This window comes from Humulus lupulus, chromosome 1 (assembly GCF_963169125.1).
Source record: "Humulus lupulus chromosome 1, drHumLupu1.1, whole genome shotgun sequence".
Lineage (NCBI taxonomy): Eukaryota > Viridiplantae > Streptophyta > Magnoliopsida > Rosales > Cannabaceae > Humulus > Humulus lupulus.
This window is the reverse complement of record NC_084793.1, coordinates 190,987,436-191,012,066: the sequence shown is the minus strand read 5'-3', so window position 1 is coordinate 191,012,066 and position 24,631 is coordinate 190,987,436. Positions and strand designations below refer to the sequence as shown.

At 35.6% G+C, this 24,631-nt stretch overlaps 2 protein-coding genes across 10 annotated transcripts; both read left to right on the top strand.

The window, feature by feature from the left end:
- The first annotated feature begins 1,339 nt into the window (after window positions 1-1,339).
- Window positions 1,340-15,962, top strand: LOC133801745 (protein DETOXIFICATION 27-like). Of its 9 annotated transcripts, XM_062240004.1 has the most exons (10): window positions 1,344-1,622; window positions 1,716-2,046; window positions 2,196-2,737; window positions 2,828-2,914; window positions 3,054-3,110; window positions 14,396-14,491; window positions 14,778-15,016; window positions 15,115-15,233; window positions 15,381-15,467; window positions 15,634-15,962. In XM_062240004.1, exons 2-10 carry the CDS (start codon window positions 1,789-1,791, stop codon window positions 15,769-15,771), a joined length of 1,623 nt encoding a protein of 540 aa, XP_062095988.1. In that variant the 5' UTR covers window positions 1,344-1,622; window positions 1,716-1,788; the 3' UTR covers window positions 15,772-15,962. The 9 variants fall into 9 exon arrangements, 8 of the variants coding, with proteins under 8 accessions (XP_062095994.1, XP_062095982.1, XP_062096020.1 ...); XR_009876971.1 differs by having other exon boundaries at window positions 1,340-2,046; window positions 15,083-15,233; window positions 15,634-15,714; XM_062240010.1 differs by having other exon boundaries at window positions 1,342-2,046; window positions 2,849-2,914.
- LOC133801797 (uncharacterized) lies at window positions 3,134-7,222 on the top strand. The gene is made up of 2 exons (XM_062240043.1): window positions 3,134-6,476; window positions 6,552-7,222. Exons 1-2 carry the CDS (start codon window positions 6,108-6,110, stop codon window positions 6,846-6,848), a joined length of 666 nt encoding a protein of 221 aa, XP_062096027.1. The 5' UTR covers window positions 3,134-6,107; the 3' UTR covers window positions 6,849-7,222.
- Window positions 15,963-24,631: the final 8,669 nt, after the last annotated feature.

Here is a 24,631-nt window from a genome sequence, read left to right as displayed (position 1 = left end):
AGTCACTCCTGGTCGGTCATGACACTTCCCAAGCCAGTCAAAATTCTTCAATGGCCTACTCGGCTACTCCTAAGTCATATCACTTTATCACAACTCTGAGGAGCCAATATATTTATTGACTTATTAATGTGTCTTTTACGGACCATGTACTGCCACTTGTCACCTGTATTGCCACGTCATCGATCTCCAATTTTTGGGGATAACAGTTACTTTCCAAGTAAAAGAATTAATAATGTCGCCAGAGTTTTAAGTGTAGGGAGGACAAACTTTCACTGGAGAAGATGAATTTTCATAAAAGAAAATGCAATTCTAGCAAATCTAAATTATTAATTCTCTTAGATCAATTGGGTCAAGATTTTTGTTTATAGAAGAGTTTGATGAGAATTTTTAAATTTATGTTGGTTTAAATTTCCATATATTTAAAATGAATGGGAAAGTATTCCTATGATTAGTTGCCATTTTGGGATAATCGCTTAACATTACGACTCTTTTTCAAAAATGCTAGATTGTTTCTATGTTTGAGAAATATGTTAATTTAGAAGCACTTGTTTAAATTACTCTTTATTTTTGGAATTTATAGTAAATTTTAAATATGTTTGAACTTTTGGGGAGAGCACGGTCCCCACATTTTCATGCATCTGAATAATTCGGATCGGGCCCGTATTAAATTCATGCCGGGCCGACACATATTTGAAATAGTAAGCCAAGCATGACTCATGTCGTGCCGTGTCGAGCCCAAATCAGGCCCACTTTTAGACCCATTTTATTATTGCTATAAAATGTAAGGATTGAGAATTGAACTCCACACCTCCTTTTTAATAATTAATAAACTCACCATAAATCCAAATACATTTCTTTGTTTAATTTATAATTTCAGATATTTTTATGTACTTTTCAACAATATTTTACTCAAAATTATATCAGAGATAATTATTAGAATTTGAATATATACTACTAAATACTAATATTTTTAACTAATAAATCTTAAAATAAATTACTATAATTATTAAATTATAAATATTGAGAAAAATAATAGACTTTTATCATTATTTTAATTTATAAATAATTAATAAATAAAAATTTATTAATATTATTAATGTCAAAATATCAGATTTTTTACTGTGTCGTGTTTTCACGCTAGTTTGTTCGTACTTTTGTATCGTGCCTTCGAGTTTGTCATGCCATACTAAATTTTAATTCCTGTTGTGCCTGACTGAAACTTATATTTTTTCGTACTTTTTGTGCCGAGTCAAGCTTGTGCTGTGCTGTGCTAAATGCTAAAAAGGCTGACTCATATTTACAGCTCAATTTTGGGGTATATCTGTAAACTTTCCTGTATAATGTGTTGTCAAATTCGAGTTTTAAGTCAGAGCCCAGCCCAAGAAAGATGAGACCGTAACGTAGTTGGGTTGTTGTGGTGTCGAGTTCGAGTCTCACCTTAGTGTTGCCATTCGAATCTTCCGGTTGTGAATCTCAGGCTCAGGCATATTCTGACCAGAATTTCCGCGTTACCTGTGAAAGTCTAAATTCTATTACCCTGTCCGATATAATAGTATTAAAAATCTTATATGGGAAAGATGAGAACAGCCGACCATTAGTAATCACCGGAGCTCACTTCACTGGTCAGCTCACTCACATCACCACCGGTTTTTTTGAGTTATCCCATGGATCTTAATACATAACAAGAGCAACTAATTTTAGAATTTCGATTTCAGAATTGTAATAACCGGAGCTCACTTCACTGGTTGGCAAGGCAAGTGGATCATCGCTCATCAGGGAGTTTAGAGAATGATAGAAGAAGAAGAAGAAGAAGACCCGTTGCTGAACTACCAGCAAGAAGAACTAGGAAGTGGGTATCTGGTTGCTCGAACGTGGCTGGAGTCGAAGAAGATATGGCAAATAGCTGGGCCCTCCATCTTCAGCCGCCTTGCCATGTTCTCCGTCACTATTGTTACCCAATCTTTCGCCGGCCACTTCAGTGACGTGGATCTCGCGGCCATCTCCATCGTTACCACCGTCATCGTCGGCATCACATTCGGATTCCTGGTAATCTTCACTCATCAGTATATTACTACGCGTTCGTTGCCCCGTCTTTTAGGCTTAAAATCAAACACTTAGTGGGCATATTTTATTTTTTCTTTCTTTCTGAAACTGATCGATTACCTGAACGGGAACGGTAATTGGGTTTTATCTAGTTAGGCATGGCGAGCGCGCTCGAGACTCTTTGTGGGCAGGCTTATGGAGCGAAAAAGTACCATATGATGGGAATTTACGTGCAACGTTCTTGGATTGTACTCTTTATAAGCTCGGTATTACTAGTGCCCATGTTTTTATTTCCAACTCCGATCTTGAAGCTCATCGGACAGACCGAGGCGGTGGCGGAGAAGACTGGTGTGGTGGCTAAATGGCTTATTCCGTTTCACTTGAGCTTTCCATTTCAGTTTTCGTTGCAGAGATTCTTGCAGAGCCAGCTCAAGACGGCTCCGATTGCTTGGGTTTCCGGCGGCGTTATAGGACTTCATGTTATTTTAAGTTGGGTTTTTGTGTATAAGCTGAGGATTGGTCTTGTTGGCGCTGCTTTGACTATTGACTTTGCCTGGTGGCTCTCGGTCTTCGGAATGCTTGGATACACTGTTTATGGAGGTTGCCCTGAAACATGGACTGGTTTATCAAGTCAAGCTTTTGTTGGGCTATGGGACTTTTTTAAGCTCTCTTTGGCTTCTGGGGTCATGCTCTCGTATGTGTTTGTTCTCTGTCTCAATCTCTTTTACTTTTACGCTCTCATGGTGGATGATTGAATGCAAGCAAAGTGTTTGTAATATGTTAGGTTGGAGAATTTCTATTACAGGATGTTGGTCATTGTATCTGGTTATTTCCAAAACACTCACATTGCAGTCGATGCCCTTTCAATCTGGTTGGTTCAAATTCACAACCTTGTCTTTTTTACTGTCCTTAATTATATTTTGTATTCGACAAATATCATACTCTTGCCTTTTCTTTTTAAAATATTTTTTAAATTAGTACTCTAATGCACCTGCTCTGTTTTTATGTAGTGTAACAATCTACGGTTGGGAATCTATGATTCCTCTTGGATTTTTGGCTGCAACAGGGTAAATTTCACTTGGTTGTAAGTTTCTGTTGATGTTGAAAATTTGCTTGGGTAATTTGGAAATTGATCTTTCTTTTTCGGTGGCTTTAACTCCCTTCTTCAATTGAAATCTTGAATCTTCGAAGTGAATCAAAGCGCCAGGGATTACTTGCAAGAAAATTCTCTGATTCCTAAGTCAGTTGAGTGTTTATTTAAGCAGAATAATAGTAGAAAAATCAGAGTTGCATTTGTTGTTCCCAACATTGGCTATTTATAGCAATTGAGAGGAGAGTTATGGATTAGGTGGAGAAATGTGATTGGTCGTTGAATAACCAACTTTCTCACCTCTAATTTTCCTCCTCTTTAAAGATTATATTAAAAACAAGTAAGAATTCCCTTCCACTTTTGTTGGAAGGGCTTACTTCCACTTCTACGCAGAAGCGGTCCTTATATTTGTTTAAATAACTACCTACTTGAACACACCGTATCAAGCTTTTTCAATAGAAATGACTAATTAGGCCGGCTAAAAAGCTTCGAGCCCAATGTCATACGACAAATTTGGTATTAGGCTCAATGCGACATTTTTTGGGTTCCAAAAATTGCCCCTCGGCCCATATCCGGTCGTTCTGTGGACGCAGATGTGAGCCTATCATTGTGAATGATAATTCCAAAAATGCCCATGGTCTAATCATGCCTTAAACATTTATTGCTTATAACCATGGTCTGTTCGATTTCAGCGATCACATCCCATGTTCCCGAGAATTGAGGATTAATGGGGAACACCCACAACTGTTGGCGATTTAGCTTCCCTCGTTATTTGAAATGGGAAAATAAAAGGTCGCTTCTTCCTCTCTTCTTCTTAGTCGACTCTTCAACTAGACTTTCTCTCAGTCCTTTCTCTCTCAAGAACTTCGTAAAGCTTAAACACTTTTTACTGCAAAAAATTGTCAATTATGGCTTGCAGACTGTCTTTAGAACCTAATCCGAAGAAGAATTACCATACGACTCTTGATCATTTGCTCGCGGACTATGACATACTTGAGAATGCCTCGATTCGCAAACTCACGGAGAGCGAATTGTGTAATTGGTGACACAAAGATGTCGTTAAACCAAGCGAAATAATACTTGGTTCCAAGCACATTGAATATCTCTGTTTCCCTCTCCCTGCAACCATTGAACATATTTTTTCCGGCTACAAGACGCACATTTGTCAATTCATGCCAAACGCTGTCCAGGCGATAGTTGGGGCACACATGCTTGACGCCATGCAAGGCCTTTCGATCGGTTCAGGTGACATTTATGCCGCCTTCACCAAATCTAATAATAAGTCTTCCGAGAACAGGTCATGGAAGACATTTTACTTGTCTCCCAGGAAGGATAGATACATCTTTACTGATTGTGACAGCTCCAACAAATTCCAACAAGAACTAGAATGAATATGTTTGTGGTCGGCAGGGAATGGTACCCCAGATTCCTACCTCGCAACATATCGCCACTTGCCAGAACTTTCATGATTGGTAAGCTTCGAATTTTAGTATCTTCAATTTTATTTTAATTGCCAAAATCAAGAGCTATGTTATGCTGTTTTCGACAGCGAGTTTGCTTTAGCATATTCATACTTGTATGTCCAAATTCTTTGAATTTAGTTGTGTTTTTCTTTTGCTTATTTTTTTTGCTCCAGATTGTTTCTGGCCGATTGTCAAAATTAGTGATGAAAGGGACAACCTTTTGATGCAAAGAGGTTTCTTTCACGAGTCTAAAGATTCAGCCATCAGTATCTAGACAGTTTGCAACCCATACTGCATGCATATTATGCTGCGCTTGTGCTTTACAACCGATATGGACCCCAATGTTGCTATGGTTCGAGCCATGTGGGGCGATTGTAAGGAGGCGGATGTCCTCAAGGCGTGTGAGGATTTGATGAAGAGGTTCACTTCTCGCCCCCTACCATCTTATGCCCTTTCGCCCTTTGATGAAGAGATCGAGAGGACGGTTTCTAAGACCCAAGCGACACATGAAAGGTACTGCTCAGCTCCGGAGGCCAGAAGCAGAAGAGCGTCTTCCGTGGAAATTCCCAAAGCTGCCCTCAATATTAGTGTTGGGAATATCTGCTTAGTTAATTTTTGAGCCCTGCCATCCCAAAAGGTGTTACCCCAACAAGCTGCGGGTTCATTCAAGCCCAAAAAGAAAAGGAAAACCCCGCCCGCAGGTTTCAATGAGGATTCTGACGACGGGGCTGTGTTGGCTTCCCAATTTAAGTTTTTGAGGAGAGAAACTACTAGCCCATCGACCAACAAATCTCTTGGTGCAGGTTCTAGTCCTGCGCCTCGTATATTGTCAAGTTCTATCATAGCATCCGCTAGCCAGAAAAGGCGACCCGAATGTACTAACCAAGTTGCTATCCATGTTTTGGGGGTGTTAAGTGCCCCTCAAGTAGCTTCCGTCACTCGTGATTCTATGGGGGTGTCCCCTAGTTTAATTCTAGGGCATCCGCCAGTATCCAAATCCCCAAGTGTGGGGTCTTCTCAAGTTTCTGAATGTCCTGCCATAATAGTTCCCGTGACCGCTGCCTCTGCCCCTACTATTTGCTTACCATCTACCCCTTGAGTATCTACTGCTGGGATTCCGACTCCTGCAATTTTGGGTGGTGCCCCTGTCTTGCAAACTGCCCCTTCTGAAGGTTTTGGTGCAGTTAAAAAGGGCTCGATTTCTTTAAAGAAGAGTCGTTTCCTTGATAATTTGTTTGCTAGTGTTGAGGAATCTCCAGGGCGGGAAAGACAGATGGTTGCTCTAGGAGTGATGTTTCGGAGGGGAGCTCTGCTATTGAAACTTCTTCTGTCCAGTCGCCACCACTACTCCCCCTTTCTTCAGGTTTTGATTCACCAACTGAATTTTTGAATCAACTTGGTTCGACTGTGGTGAGCACCCCATCTTCTTACCAAGCGAGCTAGATTGTGATGAAGAAGGGAATGTTGATGTGATTGTGGTTGTGAGTGAACCTGAGAGGCAAAAGACTCAGATGGACGTTGTTGCCCTTGCTGTGCCCAGTGGTTCTAATGTAAGTTCTTCGCCAGGGGTCATACCTATGCCAAGCATAGTTATGTCCCTTCCTCCTTTGCCCCAAGTGGAAGCTGTGAGTGTTGTGGCGGAAGTGCCCGCCATACCATCAAAGGTTAGTGAAGCAGTTATGCTTGGTGCCCTTCTTGCCTTTATGCTTGATAGAAGGGTAGTGGCAGTTATGGCCAATAGAAGAGATGGTGTGGTGGCACGTGACCTTAAGGAGAAGGACATTCTTCGGGCAGCAGTTGTGCATTTCCCATGTGAATTGGTGAGGCACATGGATGACGTCTGCAAGGCGAAAGAAGCGATGCGTGAATATCTAATATTGGTAGGTTTTATCATGTTCATGGCTTAATTTGTTTCATATTATATGAAGCTGATTGTAGCGTATATGGGTTTGTAGGGCTGCTTTTATTCAAACGTCCTTGAACGTCACAATTTAGTCAGCAAAGGACAGTGGAAAGTGGTGACGGAGGACCAAGGGAGGAGAACTATGGAACTAGAGGCCCAGTTGGCGGAGGCTCGTTGGGCTTTGGAGCAGGAGAAGGAGCAAAGGTTAAAGAATGAGAAGTTAGTTGAAGAGATGGCGAAAAGGCAGATAGCCGTGCGACGGAGCTGGCTAATATGGAAATGGAAAAGAAGAAGGCTGAGGAGGACAAGTTGGAGGTCCAAAAGAAATTGGAGTCCACGGAGGAATTAGTGCAGATTGTAAGAGGGAAAGTTGATGAGGCGGACAAGCTTTGTAGTGCTGCACTTGCAGAAAAGGATGCAACGACTCTGGCTCTGGGCGGATTTGCAAGAGAAGTTGAAAGTGGCAAAGGGATAGGTCAATGACCTTCTGCAAGATATCAAACAAGTCCACATTGAGAAGACTTGGGAGCGTATACTTGATTGAGAAATTGCAGAGAAAGTGAATATCCAGATTGGGGAACTGGAATTGGCCAAGTATGTGGATGCCATTTTGAATGATGACAAACGGTCGCTCGCACTGAAGAGGGGCATGCTTGTGCAATACTGTGAGTCATTTAACATTGTTCTTGGCAATTATCATCTGGAACATTATTTGTGGGACTTGGGCGACATTTCTTTTAGCTATTCAGTGGAGCACCTAGAAGTGTTGCGAGTTAATGATGACAGGCTGGGGTTTGTATACCGCGCTAACAGGTCTCCAACAGATGAGTTTACGCCTTCTGTTGAATTGGTTGACCCGACAGATCCGGAAGGGAAGCGAGTGGTGCAGACTGTGGTAAGCATTGCAGCTGAAGAGATTATGACAGGTCCCACAGTTCGACCAAAGAGAACGCCAGCAACTGATGCCAGAGGCGGGTGCTCATCATCCGCAGCAAATAGGAATGCAGAAGGTGGTGTCCGCCAATCTTGAAAACATATTACCCAATGCCGAGAAACACTTTATATTAGTTTTTTGTAATTGTTGTTACAACATGTAAATATATGTCAATTAGTTATCAATTAGATTAATTGTAGAGATCCTGATTGACATAGTTTCCTAAGTTAGCTATACTAGTTTGTATATATAAATGTATCATTTTTTCAATGAAATGCAAGAGTATACAATTCTTTTCACCTCAGATAACATGGTATCAGAGCATTAGGGTTCGAATTTAGGGTTTTCTACATTCATATTTTCTTTGGGTGTATAAACACAAATTAGGGTTGTGTCTTTTAGGGTTCCATTTCGGAAACCTTATTTTGAGAAATAATTTATTCTCACTGCCTGTCCTGTGAAGAAGTCCACCCTCTGATCGACCGTTCGTCAGAGTTTGGTGACCAGAAGCCCCGCGCGTGAGCCACACGCGTTGCCGTCCTCCGCCGCGACACTCTCCATGCACCGGCGCGTGGGCGCGCATGGCACAATTTCCGGCCGTCGTTTTCTCGTCGATTGTTCTCCTCTGCGTCCCTGGTTTGTCTGTACTTTGCTTTCGTCCATCTAGCTTCTGAATTTGAGTTTGTCAAGGTTTGTTCTTGGTTCTTTGTTGTGATTCTACCTTGGTTCTAGTGGTTGCTGCCTTATCTCTTTGTTGAGGCTCTATGGCTGAGAACAAATTGTCGATTGTGACAGATGTGGTGCTGGTGATGTCTAAAGATCACAGACCATAAGCTAAATGGTTCAAATTATTTGGATTGGAGTAAGACTGTTCGCCTTCATCTGCGGAGCATAGACAAAGATGATCATTTGACGAACGATCCTCCTAAAGACGATTCGAAGGAGAAAGCGGATCTTACATGGCTTAGAGTTTCTATTAATAGTGAGGTAATTGGCTTGATCAATCACTGAATTTGTTAAAGAACTAATGGATTATTTGGAATTTTTGTCCTCTGTAATAGGGAATCTCTCCACCATGTATGAAGTTTGCAAAGCCTTTTACCGTGTGGTTTGATTATCTATAAAAACTTGGCATTATAGGTTAGGCCACCCTAGTTTTTCATATTTAAAGTACTTATTTCCTAAGTTGTTTTGAAATAAAAACTTGAGCTTATTTTAATGTGAAATTTGTCAATTGGCCAAACACACACGTGCTGTTTTTAATTCTATACCCTACAAATCCACCCAACCATTTACTCTTATTCATAGTGATATATGAGGACCATCTCGAATAACAAATACTACAAATACTAGATGGTTTATTACTTTTATTGATGATCACATACGTGTTAGTTGGGTATTTCTCCTTAAAACTAAATCTGATGCTGCCATGACTTTAAAAAAATTTCACTCTATGATAAAAACTCAATTCAATGCAAATCTACAAGTTTTACACACAGATAATGGAACATAATATTTTAATTCAATCTTGGGTGATTATCTTTTATCTCATGGTATTGTGCATAAAAGCTCGTGTGCAGGCACACCTCAACAAAATGAGGTTGGTAAATGCAAAAATAGACATCTTTTGGAAATTGCTAGAGCCCTAATGTTTACAAATTCTGTCCCAAAGCATTTCTAAGGTGAGGCTATTCTTACAGCCATATATCTCATCAGTGCTTCTTAAAAAATAGCCATATACACCACTTGTTTCCAATCTTCCCTTAAAAATGTTTGGATGTATCTCTTATGTTCATGTTCTTGGTCCTAATCGTTCTAAGTTTGATCCTTGAGCTCTAAAATATGTTTTTTTGGGATACTCTTCTACCAAAAAAGGGTACAAGTGCTACTACCCTTCTACTCAACGTATGTACGTCTCTTTAGATGTTACATTCAATGAAGAGCAACCTTTTTATCCCTACTATTCACTTCATGGAGGGACTGTAGGTGATGTTTCTAGTTGGGATACCTGTCTTCCTAAGACTACTCTTGAATTCTCTTCTGAGCAACAACCTCAGTCGTCACAACCTCAGTCGCCCAAAACTAAAGAACTCCTAGTTTACTCTCGGCGACTGAGAAATCATCAAGTAATACAGTCAACTACTGCTCCAACATCTCATGTCTCTGACTCACAGACCAATCCTGATGTAAGTAGTTCTCCTCTGAACCCTATTGTACCTACTGATATTTCTAATATTGAGTCTTCCAGTATGGTAGAACCTGAGTATGAGTTACCAATTGCCAAAAGGAAAGGAGTTAAAAGTTGTACTCAACATCCAATATCAAGATATGTCTGCTATAGTAGACTGAATCCTCACTATAAAGTTTTTTTAGCAAAAGTCGAGCAAGTAGTGATTCCCAAGACTATTATCGAGGCTCTCACACAAGAAGATTGGAAGAAAGCAATGTATGAGGAAATTGGGGCACTAGAAGCCAACACCACATGGAAAATAATCAAACGGCCTCGAGACAAACATGTGGTGGGGTGTAAGTGGGTCTTTACAGTCAAACACAAGGCAGATGGAACTATAGACCGGTACAAAGCAAGACTTGTTGCAAAAGGGTTCACTCAGACATATGGGGTGGACTATAATGAGACATTTGCTCCGGTTGCCAAGTTAAATATAGTAAGGGTTTTATTATCTGTTGCTGCTAATCTTGATTGGCCCTTACAACAACTTGACATTAAAAACGCTTTTCTTAATGGACATTTGGAAGAAGAGGTTTTCATGACGATTCCTCCAGGGTTCGAAGGAAGATATGGAACAGAGAATGTCTGTCACTTGAAAAAGTCACTCTATGATCTAAAGCAATCTCCAAGTGTGTGGTTTGAAAGATTTAATCAGGTGATAAGAAAGCATGGATATAAAGAGGCTCAGTCAGATCATACCTTGTTTTTCAAACACACACAAGAGGGGAAGGTAACTATTCTCATTGTCTATATTGATGATATGATAATTACAGGTGATGATTATGAAGAGCAAGAAAGACTCGAGGGAGTGCAAGCCCAGGAATTTGAAGTTAAAGATCTTGGGCCAATGAAGTACTTTCTCAGAATGGAGGTTGCAAGAACAAAACAATGTATTTCGGTATCTCAGAGAAAATATATTCTGGATCTTCTCAAAGAAACTGGAATGAGTGGCTGTAAACCAGTTGCAACACTGATTGAACCAAGAGGCAAGTACATATAGGAAAAAGGAAAGATAGTTGACAAAGGTATGTATCAGTGGCTAGTGGGCAAACTGATCTATCTATCTCACACAAGACCTGATATTGCATTTGTTGTAAGCTTAGTTAGTCAATACATGCACAATCCTTTAGAAGAACACTTGGAAGTTGTGTATAGAGTCTTGCACTATCTAAAGAAAACACCAGGGACTGGGTTATTGTTTAAGAAAAATGAAGAGTGAGGTGTTGAAGCCTTCACAGATGCGGATTGGGTAGGATCAGTTGAGGATAGAAGATCAACAGCTGGTAATTGCACTAAAGTTTGGGGGAACTTAGTTACTTGGAGGAGTAAGAAGCAACCAGTGGTAGCTCGAAGTAGTGCTGAAGTAGAACTTAGAGCTCTTGCTCAAGGAGTATGTGAATTAATCTGGATTAATCGCATACTCGAAGAACTAAAACTTCAAAGGACTGCTTCGTTGAAGTTGTATAGTGACAGTAAATCACCCATTAGCTTCGCACATAATCCAGTTTATCACGACAAAACTAAACATGTTGAAGTGGATAGACACTTTATCATAGAAAAAATTGATGAAAAGAAATTATGTGTTGTCTACATTCTCAGCAAGCACCAACAGGTAGATATACTGACTAAGGGTTTGTCTAAAGAAAGTTTCAATGAGTTAGTGTGTATGCTAGACACGTGAAATCTCTATGCACCAGCTTGAGGGAGGGTGCATGCTTATTTTGTTACCCTATTCTTTGCTGTAATTATGCTAGGATATTCGGTATTAACTACCAAATATCTTCTCATTCTCTGTACAGTACCTATTTAAAGGCATAACTCTAATTCAATAAAATACAGAAGCATTATTTCCACACTTGCATTCTGCGATTGTGTGGCCATGGTCTTTATGGAATGTACAATACTTGTCCTTGTCTCTTCGGTCAGCAGAAGGCTGGATCTTGAATGGGGTCTGCCAAATTTGACGACCTTTGTTTTCCTCATTTTTTCATGGGGAGTGTTGAATTCAAAATCCTAATAACGATGGGGCTCGTTACTGGTTTTGGATCTTTTGGGGTTCCTTTCGTCTTTAGGATTGGTTGGCTTCTGCTTGTCTATTCTGACAGGCAGAAGCGGGTTATTGGCGGCTGGAACTGAAGTCAGGGCAAGCTTCTTCTGTGCCCGTTCCTGTGCTTTTAGAACATGGAAGATCCCTTCTGTTCGAACTTGTATGTCATTGAGGTCAAAGATTCTCGTATAAGAGTATCTACTTGTAGGCTTTCGACAAAAAGGTTAGCAGCGATGATGGTATCTACATTATGGATTTGGTTGACCAAATTAATGAAACGTTTAAGATACATTTTTGGGTGTTCGTTCTCACCTTGTTTGATTCGGTAGAGTCTCCCATAGTTTTGGGTGCCTCTTTGTTCGCACTGTATTGTTGCAAGAATTGTGTTTAGAAGTCGCTGAAGCTATTGATGGAATAGGGCTGTAATTGCCTGAACCATAGAAGTGCGGGTCCAGTGAAAGTAGTGGAGAAGACTTTGCAGTGAATGACCTCATTATCCACTTCCAAGGACATTTTTTGTTGGAATTGGAAGATATGATCTAGGGGATCAATTCTCCCATTGAAGGCAGGCAGTGTCGGGATGACAAAATCTTTGGGTTTAGGCTCCTGTATGATCCAATTAGTGAACGAAGTCTTGTCGGCCCTTCTCATGGCAAGACCTATGACGTCAAGTTGAGAAGAGGATCTTCCTTATGAAAATTTCATCAAGACCTCCATCATTTCATCCTTCCAGCCTTATGGGAGTGGGCTTGCTTGTGGCGTAGAATATTTACATTGAGCATGATTCTTGAAGCTGTCTTCGGTCTCATTTCCAGCATAGTCGATTTGTCTGGCTCGACGACAGATCATATCACGATCTTGACGTTGAGGTTGGGGAGTTGGTTGGCGATGGTCTTGATTTGCGGCAACATAAGTCTCATTTTGTCGAATAGGTGGTGCCTCTTGGTAAACGCGTTCTCGGTTGGTGGGGCCATTGGGCAATGTATTGATATGAAGATCGTCGTCATCATTTCCAAGGACCTGGATGGGTGTTGGTTCAATTGCTGGTGGAGGGATTTTGTTTTTTAGTTCGGCGTTTTCTTTACGAAGATCCACCAATTCGGCCTCCAACTTTTCTTGATCTTCTTTCAGTGCATTGATCGCTTCCTCATAACGTTGTTGTGATGCCTCCATGAGTTTGCACATTCGATTCAATTGTTTGTTAACATCAGGTGTGTTAGTCAATGTCGGGACAGTATTTTTCGGAGCATAGCTTTCTGCTCCTCTTCAAGTCGCATGGTCAGTTAGTGTTTCTTGAAGTCTTTGATGACGGTGATTCCCACAGATATTGCCAATTGTTGATGTGGAAAATTTGCTTGGGTATTTTTGGAAATTAATCTTTTTTTTTTTTTCAGTGGCTTTAACTCCCTTCTCCGATTGGAATTTTGAATCTTCGAAGTGGATCAAAGCGCCTAGGGTTACCTGCAAGAAAACTCTTTGATGCCTAAGTTAGTTGAGTGTTTATTCAAGCAAAGTAACTCTAAAGAAATCAGAGTTGCCTTTGCTGTTCTCAGCATTGGCTATTTATAACAGTTGAGAGGAGAGTTACGGATTACATGGAGAAATGTGATTGGTCGTTGAATAACCAACTTTTCTGCCTCTAATTTTCCTCCTCTTTAAAGATTATTGTTATCCAAAAAATAGGCACGAATGACGTGGCAAGTGATTTCTGGACACGTGGCTGACACCTGGCGGAATTCTGCTAAGGTATCGACCAGTAAGAGATATTGCAAACAAAAGGCAGCTGAAGTTTACCTGCGACCAGGATGGTCGCAGGTTCTGCGTGTCTCATGATACTTTTATAAAGATCTTAGTCAATCCCGAGATTGAATCCCATGATTTCCTGAGTATCCGATTATTTAGGAAAGAATATCTGTAACAAATTAAAGTAATCCCCTTGAGCCTATAAATAGAGAAAAATAGCTCAAGGAAGGGACTTTTTTTGGCTTTCGAATTATTTGAGACTAGAGTGATTCTGTTTGATATATTGTCTTGTTCTTTAGAGGTTGGTGAAACTCATTGAACCCTAGTTCTTTGATCACTCATTTGAATCATATATCAATAACAATTCAAGTGGACGTAGGTTGTTACCAGATTTTAGGGCCGAACCACTATAAATTCTTGTGTTCCTTATTGTTTTTTGTTATCATATTCATTTCAACGTGTTTGTCCGCATCAAGCAAATTTGACTCCGTGTCAGTTGGCCAAAATCAGGATCAACAATTATATTAAAAACAAATAAGAATTCCCTTCTGGTTCTGTTGGAAGGGCATACTTCTACTTCTGCGCAGAAGCGGTCTTTGTATTTGTTTAAATAACTACTTACTTAAACGCACTATATTAAGCTTTTTCAAAATAAATGACTAATTGGGCTGGCTAAAAAGTTTCGGGCCCAACGTCATACGGCGAATTTGGTCTTTGGCCCAATGCGGCTTTTTTTAGGTTTCAACAGTTTCTGCCTTTCTTGTTGTGTATTAAGTACTATCTTTGGTTAACTGGGCTGCTCTTCTAATATTTTCACTTGAAGGGTGGATCACTCCAAATTCTGATTAATAGCAATCATAAAAAGGTCCCACGTGAAAGCGAACATTTGACATTTGCTCAATTGATGTTTCTCTCTTTTTAAATCTTCTTAGACTTGTATAGGAGAAACCTACACAAGTTCAATGCAACATCGCTTCCTTTTGGCTTTCTTTCATGGGGAAACAGCTTTCAAATTCAGCTCAACACTGTCCTCATTTGGTACTACCTGTATTTAGTTCAAATTTCATCCTAAGTACTAGCAAATTTCGCTTTCTTGTTTATTGTAATGCATAATCTTAGCCACGGGTAGATCGTTTAGGAGAGGAGACACAAACTCTATTCAATTTAGATTTTATTTAATGACATTCCTATAGAAATTAAGTCATGCTTGTTTGTAGGAACCTAATTATTAATAGAGTATAATAATAAAAAAAAAGAACAATAATCCTTGTGCCTTGTCTATTCGGTTGAGTTTACTGGATCATTGTTTTTTTCGCTGAGCTAGGGTGCGGGTAGCAAATGAGCTTGGTGCAGGAAATGCAAAAGGGGCAAAGTTTGCAACCATGGTTTCAGTATTTACTTCCATATGCGTGGGACTTGGGTTTTGCTTAATAGTCGTGGTATTCCACAAGAAGCTGGCCATGATCTTTACATCGAGTTTTCCTGTTATTAAAATGGTTAATGAGTTAGCAATCATGTTGGTCTTCTCCATTCTCCTTAATTGTATTCAGCCAGTTCTCTCAGGTCAGAAAGTACCTATCATTGCTAGACTTTAGTTTAATTTGCACAATCTGAAATGGTCTCATGCAGGGATTTTGGGGCCTTGTGTTTGTCAATTCCAGGGGTTGCAGTGGGATCTGGCTGGCAATCAAAAGCTGCTTTTGTAAACATGGGTAGTTACTATCTTGTAGGGGTACCACTTGGTGTATTTTTGGGATGGTATCTGTCGTTTGGTATTATGGTATGTATTGTTACCGCTTTTTGTTATACTTTTTGAGCTCCAATAAAAAATAATATGTTCAACTGTATATAGTTGTTGTTGGCTATGAAACTAATGCTCTATTATTACGAGTTCTCTACATCTGTTCCCTTGATTTTACATGAACAGGGAATATGGGCCGGAATGATTGGTGGAACCGTTGTTCAAACCTTATTTCTCATAATCATCACTATGAGATGCGAATGGGAAAAAGAGGTAACAGAACTTTTGATGTTAGACAAATTTATAAGAAAGTTTTGAAAGAAGAAAAATGAAATTGAGGGGGTCTTTTCCCTAAAAGGTGGATGTAGCACAATACCTTGGCGTTCTCCCAAGTTAGATCAATATTCAGACATTTATTTACTTGGAATTTGAATCACAGGCGCAGAAAGCTCGGAGGAATATAATCAAGGAAGCACCAAAATCTGTCACATTTACAGGAGTTCAAAATCAAGGAACCAGGAATTGGAGTTCAGAAAAACGCTGCCGGAGTACATTAATATATTTCATATACATTTAAACAAAATCTGTCTCATTGTCATCAAAATCCATTCAGATGATTTACTCCCTTGAGAATACTTCTATCAGCTACTATCAAATTGTTTCGGATTGTTGCCTAGCCTGCTCGCCCCTCAGAAGTAATGAAATACTTTTGACTTAACTGTTGGAATCTGGTCTTTTAAGGTAGTGTTCTAGTTTGGATCTTTCCTAGTTCATTTGCCCTTTACATCTTTATATATAATAATCTGGTTTCCGTTAAATCTAGCGTCTCTTTATGTTTATGCATTTAATTTATATATATATATATATACTTAGTTTTTATTTATAAAATTTATATTAAATTTATTTTAATGTTATATAAATTTTGAAATAAATATTCTATTTTAATTAAATAATTTATTTATTTTTGTTTAAGTTTATGTTGGTTCTAGTTTTTTAATTTGGAAGTGACAATAAGTGATTATATAATATATATTATATACTTAATGTAATATTAAATATAATACATGTATTTTAAATTTAAGTTTCTTGCTAGATTTAAAAAAAAAAAGTAATTTGTTGCTAATTCATAGTAAATTATATTATATGTTTAATATGATATTATTATAATATGTGAGTTTAAGTTTAATTAAATTTTATTTAAGTTATAAAAAATATGATTTTATTACCAAAATGATATCTCAAAATATCATATTTTAATTTGTTTAATTATTTATTATTTGAAAATAATTATTATTGTAAAATATCTGAAAATATTTTATTTTAATTTGTTTAATTATTTATTATTTTTAAATAATTATCATTATAAAATATCTTAAAAATATTATATTTTAATTTTTTTTAATTATTTATTTTATTTGATTTAAGTTTAAGTGTTTACAAAATACCGTTAAATATAAAAATATTATGTTAAATATAAGAATATTGTATTAAAGTTAACATTAAAAAAAATAAAAAAACGTTAAAATTAAGAATTTATGTTATCTTCACACTAATTATATTGAAGATATAAATATATATTTATATATATATATTAAATGCATAAAGAAAAAGGGTATTGAATGTTTACAAAGATATGGGTATAAGTGTGGTGAAGCGCAATCATCTAATGACTTTGTTAATGTTGAAGTTATTTTTCGTCAACTTAGATATGAAAAGCACTAAACAAAAATATAGAAAAAATAGAAGGATTCAAAGACTTTTTATGCGGTTCAATAGTTAAAATTTGTTTAGTTCACGAGTCACTATTATTATTATTACTACTCTCAAAGCTTTTTCAGAAAGAAATTTGGCAGAGTATTTTCCAATACAATTTTGTGCGTCCCTACAAATGAATTATTTTAGGCCATTTATAAACATAGTCATGAGAATATCTTTCTCTAATTCAGGGAAGTTACGATCAATCAAATAAATTTGAAATAAATATTATAAATGCGTTAATTATATAATATCCCAAGACAATAGGGATTTAATATATAATAATAATAATGAATCCCTAGTAAATAGAGATTTAATAACAGTCTTTCCGCGTGCAAAATGTATCACTGAGCTCGATCGTTGTGCTACGTGCTTTCGAGACTGGACAGATTTCGAGCTCATCGTTCCTGTTATAACCTACTCCTCATCCAATGATTTTGTCGAACTCATTCCTTGAAGAAGATTGGTGTGTTCAAGCCTGCAACTAGGGATGCACATTTTCCCTATGGGTACGGGGTCCCGCAGGGACCCACCCCTAATGGGCTGGGGAGAATCCTCGTCAAAATGGGGAACGGGGCGACGATGGAGTTAATTTTCAATTCCCAAATGTTAAATAGGGCGGGGGCGGGGCGAGGATGACACTCCTCGCCCCGACAGGGCCCTGTTTAAATTATTATATATTTTTGTAATATTTTATTTGTATTTTATATCTTTCTTTGTGTTATTGTAATATATTAGTAACTTTTTTAATATTTTAAATTTTATTTGGAATCATGTTTAGTATTTGAAATTATAAATATTTTGCAATATTTTAATTTACACATAATTTACTATTTTATTTTAAAATTTTAATGTAAAACTGATATTTTAAATAAATGAGTTCCCTGTGGGGATTCCTCACCCCAATAAGGGATCCCTGGGGACGGGGAATAAGCAGGGATGAGGCGAGGACAGGGATTAAAATTATAAATGGAGATGGGGACGGGGGGAGCACTCCCCGCTAATTCCCCGCCCTGTGTGCATCACTACCTGCAACTCATGCTCGAACTCTGATAACAAATCTAGAATCATATGTCAATTTATACAAGTGCACAGTCAACACTTGTTATTTTCGAGCTTACTCTTTTCGAACTTATTAATTTATTCTCGAAATTTTGGTGTAACAGTTAACTTATTGTAACTTTTTCAATTTGTTATTGGAAATTTTGGAATGATATTGCATGAATAATTTCTAATCATTTGTTTTTAAAATAATCTTGATTATTTGTTCATTGATTCGTTTCTTAGTCATATGTTAAAAATTCCATTAATGCTCTTCTTTTACAATTTATATGAATATTATACTATTTTAACAATAATTTTTTTTGTTATATTAAAAAAAAGTAATTCATAACAAAACAAAATTAATAATTATAAACTAGCAAACGTGAACTTTATTACTCACCTGGTATACTGTTAATATATACTTTTTTAGCCAATATATATATATTTATATAAAAGATGGAACTCACTATATTAAAAATAACTATGGTTGTGTTTGGTAAAATTTTTGTTTTTGAATTTTTTAAACATAAAAATAAAATATTATTTTTATTTTTATTTATTTATTTTTTAAAAATAAAAATATGTTTGATAATTATTTTTGTTTTTGTTTTTTAAAAAAAAATAAAAAGTAATAAATGTATTTGGTAACTTTTATTTTTATTTTTTGTTTAGCTATAACATAAAGTGTTGATTTGAAGAAGAAAAAAAAAATGAAAAAGTCGAAAACAGTTTAAAAAAAAATTGAAAGTGAAAAAAATTCTATTTTTAAAATTGAATGAATTTTAATTAAATTTAAAAAATAAAATAAAATAAAAATAGAATTACCAAATATTGTTTTATGTTTAATTGTCAAATTTTTAATTAATTAAATAAAAATTATTTTTTATATTTATGACATAAATACTCAATATTGAATAAATGATACGAACATATATAATTTTATTTTGAAGGAAAAAAATAACAAAAAGCATGAAAAGAGTGTGACTATTACTACGAGGTTTGTTAGAGGCTGATACGTGTCGCATTCTTCTAGATTTTAAAATACAAAAAAAAGTTAATACATTTTAATTAATGCAACAATATTTTAAAATAAAAGAACAATATAAAATCTAATTTTAAAATAAAATAAAAATAAAATCAAAACAAAAACATCTCTATTTAAATTCATTTAATCTATTAACCAACTTTTATCATAATAAAAAGAAATTATAAATTTTGTTTAAAATTGATAAAAATTTAGATTTGGAAGGTTTTCAGTTTTTGTTTTCATATTTGATTGTAACTCAAAATTAGTTTGAAAACAAAATAAAAAATGTGAAGATGAAGATGTTGGAAGAACTTATTCAGGATATTGTTTATTTTCATGTAAATCGTATATTAAACATATTATTATAAGAAAATCGTGAACATGTTTCTAAAATTGAATTCAAACAGAAAAAATGATAAGAACACTTATATTATACGCAGCGGAATGAATGAGTCATTCCTTCAGTTTCTCTGACCCTTGTATCCTTTCTGTCGCAGGGTATCACAAAGAAACTGAACTGTTCTTCAATTTTCTTCACAACCTTCCAAAGTATCCTTAGAATCACCTAGACTAGAGTGGGCAAATCTCAACACATGAGAAAGATACAATAAGAGAAGAAGAGAAGAGAATATTGAGGCTTAGAAAATGACTTATGTTGTAGAGAGAATCTAAAACCTAGAGCATCAAGAATAGATCTTCTGATTTTCTGTCAGATAGTCTTTCTGTCATCTTTTACAACTCTCACTTAACATTCATTTTATAGGCTCAATTAGGTTACTTATTTAAAATATCAATAAAATAATAGCTAATTATCAGCCCTGGTCGAAATTCCCATGGGTCATAGGCCCGTGAAATTTCCTTTTTAATTATAAGCTCGTTGGACTTAAAATCAAGGCCCGTATTATTTTCTATTGATTAATTAATTAAATAATTATTTTAATCCTTTATCAAATTAATTATTTATAATTTGAACATTGATTTAAACTTATTTATTAATTTAGACACCAATTTATCTTAATTAATAAATCTGTCATAATTTCTTTTTTATTCTCTAAATTACAGAACTCTGTGAAACTATCCAAAATTGACCTGGTCAACTTTGATAATTCTAATTGATGATTAAATAAATTAATTAAGACTATTTAGATGATTTTATCCAAGGTACAGTGGGGACCATGGGCTTATGAAATCAAGCTCCAATAAGTTATCATAAATTTAACAAATAAATTTACTAACTTATTAATTCCTTGTGACTCCACTAAAGACTGAGAATTGCACTCTTGAATTTATAGAACGCTCTATAAAAAATATAAATACATTATTAGTTATCCATTGTTACAACCATAATTGTCACTCAATCATCTATAGACGGTCTACAATGAGATGAGACTAAAATATCATTATACCCGTAATTGTATTTTATCCTTAAAACACTTAGTTCCTTGTAAATGATATTTCAGTAAACTAATATTAATTATTGAAATGAGATCTCTATCATTTAGCACCTTGAACCAAACTAAAAGAAAACTGTCGTTTTACTTCTTCATCAGAAGCTGTAGATGTTCATAACTATGATTAACACTCCCACTCAATTATACTGTCAAGTTCCCAAGATGTAAGTATGGGTTAGTCCGTAGGGTAAGCTAGTAACGAACAAGTCAAAAAACTCAAATAATACAATCAGTTAGAATACTAACCACTCAGAATTGAGATTGAATTGACCTATGGTCAACTTTATGAAATGACTAGAATAGATAATAACGGTATGTTTACTTATCCTATCTACTGTCAATATCAGTCCAGTCCGATGTAACAAATACATCCGATCTTATCTACTTTGCTAATTTTCTGGAAAGAACATAACACTACAATGTGTAAGTAAATCATATCGTAGATTGGCAAGTCAGTGTAAATCCTGTGCACTAACTAATCTTCGGACTAACTTATTTTTTTACATATAATCATATTTATATTTCACTGTGATTACGTTACTATAAATATAATTAGTTATATGCTCGAGATATAATCATGAAAATAAAACATGTGAGCAAAGTGATTGACCAAGTCAAAAATTTATTTCTATTATTTTATTGATAATAAAATGAGATTACAAAGAAATTGAGTTTTAATTAGGGCATAAAACCCCAACAGAAGAATAGTATAGAAACTCGAAGCACCCATCTCGTCGGCCCCAATCCATTCAAAGACCTAATGCCATTGGCGACAACATCTCCAAATGACCCAACCTTCACTACAAGATATTCGACATTTACCTACCAATTTTTTACATACATATATTTATTGGTAGCTAAAGAATTCTTTTACCTACGATTATATTTTCGTAGCGACTATTGGTAGGGAATTCTTAAAGAAAATGTGTGGGGGCTATAAAATTTATTATTACCTACCATTAGTATTGGTAGGTATTAGATTTACCTACGATTGTGTTTGGAGGGAAATTTTTTAACGATTCCCGCTTATTTTTCCCTCCAATTTTTACATAATTAAAAAAAAAGGTGATGTGGCTACTGACATTTGATGAATATGGTGACATGTCAAGTGATGAATACAAGTGGGCGTATTACTATGTGACACGTGACACTAATAATATATTTTAAAAAATAAATTATAAAATTATATAAATTAAATTTTGATTAATATTAATTTTAATTTAATATATCTTTTATATAAACCTAAAATCTATCTAACCCTAATATATCTAACTCTAACATTTATCTAACTCTCCATCTCTCATCTGCTGCCTCCCTCACTCACGACCTCTTCCCCATTTTCGACCCCCTCTCACCAGATCTCTCCCATTTTTGGACTCCCTCTCAACAACTTTCTCCCATTTTCGGACCTCTCGCCGTGGTCGACTGGAATTTTGAGACCTCTGTCCATGGTCATCGACGCTTGCTTCAATCCCTAAGCCGCTGCCATTTTTCTTCGAATCTCCAAGCTGCCACCATCATCCTTCGAACCCCTGAGCCGCCACCATCGTTGTTCACTTCTCTGAGCCGCTGCCATTGTTGTTGAGTTATCTGAGCTGCCTCCATCGTTGTTGAGTTCTCTGAGCCGCCTCCATCGTTGTTGAGTTCTCTATGCCGCCACCATTGTTGGTCAGTTCTCTTTGGGTAATTTTTCATTTTCAGATTTGTGTAATTCCTTTGTGATTACTGTTGGTAATGTCTCTGATTTTTTGTTTAAGGTTTGATTTTGGTTTCTTTAGAGGCTTTGATTATTTCGAATTGGGTGGATTGCCCTGGCTTTGAGATTTTTCTGGTGGCTTTGATATTTCGAATACTTTAGATTGGTGGCTATAAGACTTTTTGGAAGTTTGGTTTGGTGGCTTTGAGTTTCGGATAGATTGGCTTGGTGGCTTTAAGATATAAATTTTTGATTTTTTTATTAAATCCCCACTAAGCTAAAGGATTAATGATGATCCATTGTTCTGAGGCCTTGTGATTGTTATTTGCTATGTATATTTAGTATATGGTTTAGATTTATGCTTTGAGAAAATTCTGTTATGATGATTGCTGTGTTTCAGCTCTGAGTTGTTTCACTGTTATCGAGTTGTGATTTTGTTTAGAGTTGTTCAGTTATGTTTTATTGTTGTAATCTGCTTTATGTTTTTCATTGTTATATTCTGGTTCATTTGTTTAATTGTCCTTAGGCTTTGATTTGTGATTTATTGTTTTGGGGTTTTGTTTATGCTTAGAGAATTTGTCATAACTGATATTGCTTCCCCTATACTTTCTTTGATTTGATGAGAAATTAGTTTTACATTACTTTGGATATATAAATCTGGTTTATTGTTTCTGAATTCAATTTTGAATTTTATTGGGAAGCTTAGGAGATATATCTTTGTCTATAGAGTAACTAATATTTTAGGTACTTGTTATTTATTTTGCTTGTTTTTTTCCATTCTTATAAAGAAATTTGGAAATTAAATTAGAAATCTATCTGCCTTGTTTTCTATGTTCAAAATCTGCATCTTTCCTGTTTTATATTCCAAGTTTCTGAAGCTATCTTTATGAATTTTTAAACTTTGGCATATGACTTTGGTTTTATTGTCTTTGTTGCATTTTAAATGAATCTCATTGTCTCTTGTTTTATATTTATTTTGGATATGTCTTGCTTTAAATTTTTTTTGGCCTATGATGTTTAAAAAATGATATGATTTTTATGTTTGAGGTTTTTTAACTTCTATAAATTGCTTTGTGATTTTGGATTTTAATTATAGATAGTTGTTGAGTATGTTTTGAATCTATCCAATGATATATGCAATTTGTATCTTGAGCTATTCTTTTGGTTCTTTTATTTGTTTATGATTATTTAAGAGCCCATTTCGTTATTAATTTGTGTATATTTGTATTTGAATCAAGTTCTTGTTCTGTTTGGAGTTTGATTGATGATTATTTTAAATAATGTTATTAGTTGGTATGTTGAGTTTAATTGTTAGAAATATATATTAATTTTTGGTAGCTTATTTATGTTAATCTTTGATTTGGCAGCTCATTTATGTTAATCTATGATTAATCTTTCTTGGCTTGTTGCTATATTTGGATGATTCAAGTTATAATTGAAATAGAAAAATTATTTTTATGGCTTCTTAGCTTGGTTTACTTGTATCGTTGTTGGCTTTTTTATTAATGAAAATTTTCTTTCCTTTAAAAAATAAAGTTTGAAATATATTAGTATGCAACATAATCTTTTAATGAGGTTTATGAATAAAGCAGCCATATTTTGAATTCTATTTTTTTTTTAACATTTCCAAGACTTGAAGGATATGTTATTTTTGTTTTGCTTGGCTAGGTGGGTTTAAGTTGAAAGATTGACTTGGCTTAGTGGGTTTTAGAGTTTCAGATTGACTAGCTTTGTGGTTTGGCGACTTTGAGAGTTTCAATCTGTTTGACTTGGTGGTTTGGTGGCTTTGAGGTATATTTTTATGATTAACGTTGATTAAATCCTCACTAATCTGAAGGGTTCATGCTGATTAACAACTCTGAGGTATTTTGTTTTGTTATGTTTGTTGCATTTATTATAGGATTCAGATTAATAGCTTTGATCTATTGTTGTTTCGGCGATTTATTTGCTTTATTGGTCTGATGTATTAATTCGTGTTTCATTGTTCTAGAGTTTTACTTCATTGTTATGAGGCTTCGAGATGTGTTTCATTATTTTGAGGCTTTATTTGTTTCAAGTTTGATGCAAGTTTAAAGTGGTTTCTGCAAGTTCACAGTTTAAAGTTTATCACATTAGTTTGCAAGTTGAATACTTTGTTCTAGGTTCATGTTAATTTGTGTATGTTTAGTTCTATTTTTGGTTTTATGCTGGTCTTTTTTCTTTTTTCACAAGTCCTTTTTTGTTTCTAGTGTCTTGTTTGTTGTCATTTTCCAAGGAAATGAATTTCCTCTATCTTGTTAAATATTTTTCTTTTGCCTCTGCCTTTCTTTAAATTTTTTTCTTTTGGCCTATGATGTTCAAAAAGAGTATGCTTATTATGTTGGTGATTATGTGACTTCTTTTGCTCATATTTTTTTTTATATATGTGATGGTATATCAAGTCACATAAATGTCCTTAATAAGTCATGTTCAAGAACAAGTATAC